The sequence below is a fragment of the Sinocyclocheilus grahami genome, unplaced genomic scaffold (genome assembly GCF_001515645.1).
Source record: "Sinocyclocheilus grahami isolate Dianchi unplaced genomic scaffold, SAMN03320097.WGS_v1.1 scaffold1.1, whole genome shotgun sequence".
Lineage (NCBI taxonomy): Eukaryota > Metazoa > Chordata > Actinopteri > Cypriniformes > Cyprinidae > Sinocyclocheilus > Sinocyclocheilus grahami.
In genome coordinates, this window is record NW_015505180.1 from 2,410,386 (window position 1) to 2,420,232 (window position 9,847).

At 37.5% G+C, this 9,847-nt stretch overlaps 1 protein-coding gene across 1 annotated transcript; it reads left to right on the forward strand.

Annotated features, from left to right (window-relative positions):
- Window positions 1-1,197: 1,197 nt before the first annotated feature.
- On the forward strand, window positions 1,198-9,303 carry LOC107583561 (N-acylneuraminate cytidylyltransferase-like). The gene is made up of 8 exons (XM_016269869.1): window positions 1,198-1,626; window positions 1,709-1,851; window positions 5,655-5,810; window positions 6,093-6,226; window positions 6,340-6,434; window positions 6,544-6,715; window positions 7,346-7,505; window positions 7,765-9,303. The coding sequence occupies exons 1-8, from the start codon at window positions 1,406-1,408 to the stop codon at window positions 7,977-7,979; spliced, it is 1,296 nt and encodes a 431-aa protein (XP_016125355.1). The 5' UTR covers window positions 1,198-1,405; the 3' UTR covers window positions 7,980-9,303.
- Window positions 9,304-9,847: the final 544 nt, after the last annotated feature.

The following is a 9,847-nucleotide window of genomic DNA, read 5'->3' on the forward strand; positions in this document are numbered from 1 at the left end:
GAATAAAATGTTATTGAAAAGCGAAGTCAGCGTAATTATCAATGCACATTATGTCTTAATAATGACTAGAAATCGCTGCAAATATAGCGAGACTGCAGTCTGTCCCGATTAAACCCATTCAAACAGACTGAGTTGTTTGGAAGCACGTCAAAAGGTCAAAGCGTGTCACAACTCTTGTTTCTGCTGCGAGCCAACATTTTCTTTTACATTTTTGAATGAAAAACTAGAAAATGTATAACCCATATAAAGTTCACGCTACTGCTAATAACAAAACAAGCTCACTGCCGAATGTAATCGCCTTTATGACAATACATTTGATAGTTTTGTAGCAGATAATTGCTTTGATTTCCTGGTTGTAAACGAAAGTACCTGGATGTTGCGCATTTTCCCAGTTCATACTTTTTCCATGCAGGCATATTAATTGTTTTAATATTTTTTCGCAATACATTTTTATTCAATTCAATTTAGTATAATGGCATGATTATACAATTATACTGTAAACAGACTTAAAATATATTAGTGCCCGTTTTTGTCTGTAATTACGGTGTTGTGCCGAATTCCGACTCCCTCCTGCCGGGATCTCTCGCGTGCGCGCGCATGACGTCATACGATGCCGACAGTTGCGAATACAGACAGGCGTAAGTACTCAATTAAAATTTGTGTATTGGACAGTTTGATCGTGTATTTAACTGTGTATTTGTCTTTGATCATGTATTTAACTAGACTGGTATGATTTACAACTTGGACTGTTTAGCTGTGCTTTTATTGTTTGTTTGTTTTTACTACAAGTGCTCATTTTCTCTATTGCAATATTCCTTATGAAACAGAATGTGTTTGTTAGGGAGCAGAACAATTTCAAATATTTAGTTAAATCTGTCTAAATTACTTTGCCCTTATGCTGATAACACTGAAAAGCTGTGAAGACCTTGTGCTTATGCATCGAGCATATCAATAGAATGCCATATGAATTCTGCAGTGCTGCCGAAATCATACCCCCCTGTATTAAATGCTTTGTAAATCATACCAGTCTAGTTAAATACATGATCAAAGACAAATACACAGTTAAATACACGATCAAACTGTCCAATACACAAATTTTAATTGAGTACTTGCGCCTGTCTGTATTCGCAACTGTCGGCATCGTATGACGTCATGCGCGCGCACGCGAGGGGAGTCAGATCCCGGCAGGAGGGAGTCGGAATTCGGCACACCTGTACGTTTTGTGACGACATGGTGCGTTGCCTACTACCTCTCCTGCTGAATACTTTATGGTTTGAGTAACACTAGATAAATTGCTGCTGAATGAACGAAACGCCCTGCTGCTCGCGTCTGGATTAGGTATACACTTATATCCGACTGCTTATTATCCGCACTACCGGGAGATATTCATCGATTAGCAACACTAATGGCCGCGGCGAGCAATGAAGACTGTTCAGGGTTGAATGAAGACTGTTCCAATGCAAAACGAAGAAAAGTCAACTCGGAAGATTCCAGATACATCGCTGCTCTTATTCTCGCTCGTGGAGGGAGTAAAGGCATCCCTCTGAAGAACATCAAGATGCTAGCAGGTGTTCCTTTGATAGGTTGGGTGATCAGAGCAGCGCTGGACTCAGGCGTTTTTGACAGGTGATTGAATGGGACTTCACTCAGTGATTGGCTGCACTCTATGGCAGTAGACGTTATTGTGTTCTGCTCATGTTTTTTGCAGTGTTTGGGTGTCCACTGATCATGATGAGATCGAGAGAGTGGCCAGGGCTTGGGGTGCTGAAGTGCACAGGAGGAGTCCAGGGGTGTCCAAAGACTCCTCAAGCTCACTGGAGACCATTCAGGAGTTCAGCAGGCTAAACCCAGGTTGGAAAACAGGCTCTGTTGCAGTCACATCCCATTGCATGAGTTAGTTCTGTATAAGGGGTGTGACTACAGGTTGTAAAACAGGTGTGTCCACTCCTCCACCTACTTCTGCTTGCTTTAGAGTAAAACAAACATAGAAACAGGTAAGAAGCCACGTAAACGAAGTTCTGTCATACTTGTTGTTGCATACCAGGAGAGTTTCACCCTTCATCTCTTTGTTATTTGTGAAAAACAGACTCTGCAGTCGACAAATATTTGTTCAATGATGCACAGCAATGTTTATAATCACTTTGATTGCGATATTTACCAGGGAAGTAATTTTTTTTCCCATTGAAAATATGGTTCTGATTAGAGATTGACCGATATGGGTTTTTCTATAACCGATGCCGATGTTTAGAGGTCAGGGTCAGCCGATGGCCGATATATGCTGCCGATTTTTAGGGCCGATATCTTGAAGTTTTCCCCTTCATTTGCATGCTAAAATGTCACACTAATAATAAGTGGATGCACAACATTTCTAAACTTAACATCATCATTTATTTGTAGAGAGTGCCAAGACTTTGAGAAATGGGAGTATTCTAATTTTCTGTAAAAATGAAAAACAACAGAAAGTGGCACAGGGCATAAAATCAATGCTAGGTCAATCGGTGAGTTGCACAGTACCAAGTAAGAGAGTTTGGTTAAGGGGAGTAATCTATGGAATTCCAATCGATGTATCTTCCGAATCAATAAAGAGCAACATAAAGGGGGCTAAGGTGACTGAAGTGAAAAGACTAAAATGTGTACGTAATAAAGAGAAAGTAGATAGTCTTTCTGTAATGCTTCAGTTTGATGAAGAAAAAATGCCAGAGAGAGTATATATTGGATATGTCAGCTATGCGGTAAGAGCATATGTACCACCTCCAATCAGGTGTTTCAAATGTCAAAAATATGGGCATGTTGCGGCAGTCTGTAAGGGAAAACAGCGATGTGCTAGATGTAGTGGTAACCATGAATATGGACAGTGTGAGCAAGGGGCACATTTAAAGTGCTGTAACTGTGGAGGCGAGCACAGTGCTGGCTTCGGGGGATGTGAGGTACATAGGAACGCTGTAAAAATTCAGAACGTCAGGATGCAAGAGGGAATATCATATGCCGAGGCTGTTAAAAAGGTGAAACAGACAGAAGTTGGGCAAGGAAATGGTACAACGGTCCTAATGAACAAGAATAGTAGGCCATCTTCGCAACACAAATTAAATGAAGACTTTCTAAAAGTTGGAAAAGTTGAGTTCATGACTTTTCTAGCTGAGGTAATAAACTGTGCTGCACAAACTGAAAGCAGAACTGAGAGGATAAAAATCATAATCAAGGCAGCTGAAAAACATCTTCAGATTGAAGGAATCACTCTGGAACAAGTCAATGAAAAACTTAAGGGTCAAATAGCAGATACAAAGGCATCATATGGAGGCTCTTAATGGTAATATCAGTTCTACAGTGGAATGCAAGGAGCTTAATCGCTAATGGGCAAGAATTTAAAAAGGTGATAGATGATAAAGAATTCAAACCACACGTAATATGCATTCAAGAGACATGGTTGAAATCACATTTAGATTTTGTAATACAAGGTTATATAACTATTTGAAGAGATAGACAGACAGGTAATGGTGGAGGGGTGGCAATATTTGTTAAAAATGGAATTTCACATAGGATTATAGAAGTGAGTGATGAATATGAATCAATCATAGTAGAGGTGTTTTTAAGAGGACAGTGTATCACGGTGATTAATTTTTATAATCCTTGCAGTAGACTTAGTATGGAAGTGTTAGAAAGTATATTGGGAATAGGTAATCAAAAAGTGATATGGTGTGGGGATTTTAATGCGCACAGTACTCTTTGGGGAAGTGATAACACTGATCATAATGGTACGATAATAGAAGAAATGCTGGAGTTGAAGGGTCTGGTGTGTATGAATGATGGTAGAGCTACTAGAATTGATTTGGCTCGGGGTAGCTGTTCGTATATTGATCTAACAATGGTGTCAGAATGTCTAGCAGGGGTATGTACATGGGAGGTTTGGGAGGACTCTACGATAGGAAGTGATCACTATGTTATTTGTTGTAAAATAGGCGTAGATGTTAGTGAAGATTTAGAGGAAAAGATAAGTAGATGAACATTTAAATCCGCAAATTGGGAAGCATTTAAATATATTACTGATGTTAAGTTTCAAGAGTTGAGTGTAAATGAGGAAATGGAGGATGTAGAAAAATATAATGAGAAATTATGTGAAGTATTGTATAGTACAGCTGAAGAGGTTATTGGGAAGAGTAAAGGGGGAAAAAGAAAGAAGACCGTACCGTGGTGGACAGAATTATGTAACAAAGCAATACAAGCCAGAAATAAGGCTTTTAAAAAGGTTAGGAAGACGTTTATTTTATTTTTTTTTATTATTATTAATCATTTTATTTATTTATTTATTTTTTTTGGTTCCTTTTTCCCTCTTTCCCGTTAATGCTTCACACTCCAGTCCAGTTGGTGGCGGTAATACACCATAAGTTGGCTTGTCAACCGCCATAAAATCGTACAAGAAGAAGAAGAAAGGAACTCCGTTATTTTGACAGCAAAATATAACAAATATCGTTTACATGTAGCGCGCATAGGTAGCGCGTCAGTTCTCTCTCGCTGCGTGTGTGTGAGAGACAAAGCGACGGCGAGTCGTGCGCCTTCACACTAGAGTGTACGGTAAGTTGTACGTTGCACATCCATTGAGATGAACTGAAAAACAGCACAGATCGCTTGCAGCTGACTGTTGTTGAATCTTCCAAAAGTTTTGGCTTGGGGTCCTTCACATGCGGCAGCAGCACTTTCCACCGCACCAATAACACAGGGCAGCTCTCGGACGTGCCTGACTTTAAATCGGCGCTACTAAACACGGATATCGGCCGATGCCGATATATTAAAAAATGACAAATATCGGCCCGATATATCGGTCGACCTCTAGTTCTGATGAAATATATTTATTCCCCTGTAACAAAGAAACTGAGAGAGCTTTATTTGACCCTCTAACTCTAACACTTTCTATTCTATTTTAATTCTACTTTATATTTATCTTCTTTTTTTTATTTAAAAAAACAACAAAAAACAAACACTAGCTTTCTATTTTTTCTATTCTATCTACTAGTTTTTCTTTGTGTATGTGTGTTTGTATATATGTGTGTGTGTGTGTATAATATATATATATATATATATATATATACACACACCTTGCTACGTGTAGTGCATTAGGCTAACCGAGACTTGTCATTTGCACTTATATATTGTTGCTCTTTTGTTAGTTTTGACTGCTTTTATTGTCCTCATTTGTAAGTCGCTTTGGATAAAAGCGTCTGCTAAATGTAAATGTAAATGAGAGAGAGACACAGCTTGTTCCTCAAGGTTGCAAGCTTCAAAACCTTGCTAGATTCGGCATAAGGGGAATGTTTTCATAGTTAAGGTTTAAGCAATATTTTCCTTCAGTCTCTGGTCTGGAGTGTAAAAAGATAGTAAACGTACATATACAAATGTGTATATATATATGTATATATACTGTATATAAAATTAAATATTTTTCAAAGTTGTAAATAAAGAAAAGATGTTGGAGTACATATTACAAGAAAATACTATTTCAGTTTTACATTTCATTCAATGTGTTACTTGCTGTTTTTTTTTTTCATTTTTACTCAGAAATTGCTGGTAATTTTACAGTCTAGTAAATAACAGTTGGGGGAGCACAGAAATCGAAAATTGGCTACAAATGTGGTTACCGTTAATTTAATGTTCTTGCACAGATTTTGGCGTCATCTGTAACATCCAGGCCACATCTCCATGTCTGCACCCCCACCATCTCAAAGAGGCTGTGGAGTTCATCACCAAAGAAGGGTTTGATTCTGTCTTCTCTGTGGTCCGGCGACACCATTTCCGATGGCAAGAGGTCGAGAAAGGAGGTTTGTTGAAGTGCATTCTGTAAATGGTCAGTTTAGAAAACAATACTGTTACATGCACATGTTCAGAACACTTGTGAATCGAGTCTTAGACTAGTTTTGCACTACTTTTCAAAAGTTTGGTGTCGGTAAGATTTTTTTTTAAAGAAATGAACACTTTCTTAAGAGATTTTCCAAAACATTACAAATCTTACCCACTTACTTTTGTACAGCAGTGTACTTGTATTTCAGTTTAGGTAGTATTTATTGCATGTTGGAGACTCAAATTTTTTATTTAAATTACAGATGGCCAATGTACTAAGGCACTGAACCTGAACCCAGTTTGCAGGCCGCGGCGTCAGGACTGGGCAGGAGAGCTGTGTGAAAACGGCTCTTTTTACTTCACTACCAAAGAACTTCTAGAAAAGGGGTTTCTTCAGGTAATATTTTGGGATTTAAAATGAGTACCATTAAGGCCACCATTTTACTCAATATCCTCAGTCAATCTCTTAATATTTTGGCATGACTGTGATTTTGTTTTTACATTTGACAGAGTGGTAAAATGAAGTACTTTGAGATGAAGCCCGAGTACAGTGTGGATATTGATGTTGACATAGACTGGCCCGTAGCTGAACAGAGAGTGCTGAGGTCAAGAAACAAAAGTCTCCAAGCAACTTTGTTAGCAAACAACCACAATGCAAAGAGTACAAAGTCTGAATTTAAACAAACTGTGTGTGGGTGTGTATGTTTGATACAGGTTCGGTTACTTTGGTAAGGACAAACCTGAAGTTGTGAGACTTCTGCTGTGCAACGTCTCAGGATGTCTGACAGACGGTCAGATCTACATCTCAGCAAAAGGAGAGGAGATGGTGTCAATCAATACCAGAGACCAGGCTGGCATCGACATGCTGAAGAAAGAGGCAGTGAAGGTGATTCTGGCTTGATTGGCAACCTTGTGTTACCCACCCCCGACCTCTACACAACAATAGACCCATTCCTCTTTTGTCTTTGCCCCTTCGTATCCCATCATGCAACTGGGACCCCTCTTGTTTTTGTCTTTTAATTCAATATAACTTGGGTATAAAATCCACAACTTGATATTTCACTTTTTAAAACGGCCGGTTTTAACAGTTTAAGTTTAGATTTGTGCAGTTTGATCATTTTTACTGAGTTCTGCAGATCCCACCATTGATGATCACAGGGGCTCAGACGGACAAGTACTCAGATGTCTCCTTTAGCCGGTTATCTTTGCGCAGTGGCAGTATTGTAGCCTATGAGGTTTATCCGAGGCGCGATTATTGCTAATTGAAAACTTTACCCAATACCCCGCCGTGACGACTTGAAATATAGTCGGCACTGGCAATTTTTGACGGTCTTTACGGAGACTGATCTATTAGTTAAAAAAAGAAGTGTGTATTAAATTGATAATTGAATTTAAAAAATCTGTTACCATTTATTCATCCTTAAGCTGTTCCAAAACTGTATAATTTTCTTGCTTCTGATGAACACTCATTTAAAATGTATGTGTGTGTATATTGTTTTTCCCCCCTTTCCTCTAGGTTATTTTGATCGAAAAAGACCCCATAACAAAAGCCTTAGCAGACAAACTCTCACAGAGAATGGGCTGTCCACTCCTGCAGAAAGTGGATGACAAACTGAAGAAGGTGCAGGAACTCATGAAGGAAAAAAAAATGGAGTGGAAAGAGGTGGCATATTTAGGTGAGACAGGAGCTCTGTTTCTTTCAGTTACATCAGCCAAATGCCATGATCAGTAACAACATGGTGTGTCTCGGCAAAGTTGGTGTGGCTAATACAGATTAAAAAGATTGTACCTCAATATTAACTACAAATACTAAAACCTATTACTTTATCAGCTATTTATCTGGTCATTTTGATAATGTTATAATGTTTCATTAGATTGACTTAAACGTACCCATTTCTTTAAAATGACTATTATAAAATGGCATCTGTGTTTTAGGAAATGATGAGGCGGATATAAAATGCCTGGAACTGGCAGGGTTGAGCGGAGTACCCATGGATGCCCCAACGGTGGCGCTCAACCATGCCAAATACATCTGCCGCAACGCAGCAGGGCGCGGAGCCGTGCGAGAGTTCGCCGAACACATCCTACTGCTGAAAAAGAAGGCCAAGTCTCAGATGGAGCAGGACAGAATTTGCAGAAACACATTTTAGGAGAGATTATACCATAGATGTGTTCAGTCGGGCAAGATTGTGAAGCTCAAATAAATTAAATATTTAAGGGCAAGGGTGTTTAATAGAGCAAATTTTTATTTTTGAGTTAACTATTCCTTTCATTCAAAATCTAAAAACAGAATGGTATGTATTTGGAGGTAGTTTGTGCTCCAAAATATACACTAGAGGGCACCCTTGTACAAACAAATTACTTAGTTACCAGCCTCATTTAAATTCAACAGAATATTATATTAAGCTGCTAAAATTATACAGTCAGTGTCAACACAGAGTAAGTCCACATCGTGTGAGTCTTAATTCTACTAAACAAATTGCTCAAATATTATTTTTTCACACTCTTCCAAAACCTAGTTTTAAAACAAATTTTGAGTCAGTCGCTGTCACTAATTGATTATTGGGAAGTAAAGTATCAAAAATAAATTATTATATAGCAGTTTGTTATTGTATCTATCACCATTAACTTAAAACTACATAAAGTGGCAGTCAGTCCGTTTGTGAGGTCAAAAAAGCTCAAATTCACTGAAGCCATCATCTGAATATGATTATTTTACCAGCTACCTCACCAGCCTCACTGATATTTAGTAGATAATCACTATGGTACCCAGTTTTGCATACTAAAACGTATCTTGGAGAGTTCCTTCACCCTCATGAATTTCTTTATTGTTTGGCAGCAGTATATGACCTTTAGTTGTCTCTGTGTGATGCCTGAACGATGATCACCAGGGTAAAAGCACAGAGGCCATAATGAGGGTGAGATTTCCACTCACCAGCCACAATTAAGACTCAATAGGTCTGTTAATTTATGATTCCTCTTAATCTATGCATCCTAAGAGAGAGGGCAAACCCAATTAACTCTCTCTCCTCATCCTCTGGCACATTATCATTGTGCGCTTGTCGTTGTGTGCTCGCAGTGCAATGCCAGCCGAATACAATTTAGCCACTAAATCAGCCAAAGTCAACTTATATAACTAAAGAGAGTGGGAAGATAGGACATTTCCCTGGAAATTAAATGTTAATTCATAACTTGGGTTCTGTGATAAAGTAGCATTATGATTTAGATCTAGTTTGAGTTCATCTTACAGACATTTCTGTTGGTTTCAAGGGCTAAAATGGGAAACTGATTAAAGGAAAGGCATGCATTGGAGAAGCTTTGCTTTGTTACAGAACGAATCAATGTTTGTGAATAAATTTTGTTTGTTTTCTTAAGGGAATAAACTGTTGTTCATTTGTTAAAGTGATCAAACGTCCACCAAAATGTCCTGATTTTCACTCGATGTTCAAAAGAGCCTATAGATGGCACCTAATGCAGTGTTATTGTTAACTCAAACTATTAATAATTGTTTTTACTAACTGAAATGAAGCTGAAATAAAATAACATACATATCAGATGAAAAACTTTTACAAAATGAGAAATGTTGCTTTGGCAACTAACTGAAATATGTTTAAGTACTAAAATTACTAAAACAAAAACTGAAATAAAAAATAAAGTTCAATTTTAAAACATAAAAAAAAAAATGCCAAAGGAAACTTCACAACTTAAAATAACTAACATTAAAACGAACTAAACTAAAAAGTAAAAGCTAATTCAAAATATTAATAAATACTATAATAATATATAAATAATGCTAGAATAACACTGACCCTTAAAAATAATTAGGCCTAAATTTAAGATATACTTATTTCAATGGCATATAAAATGTCCACCCATTTGGATTAATTTAAAAAAAACGAATACATTTGTGATGTATATTTATCAGTCATAAATAAAAGAAACGGGTAAGATTTTTGAAATGGTACTAATAAAGTTAATGTATTTTAAATTCACAGTAATTTTACAGTAATTGCTTATT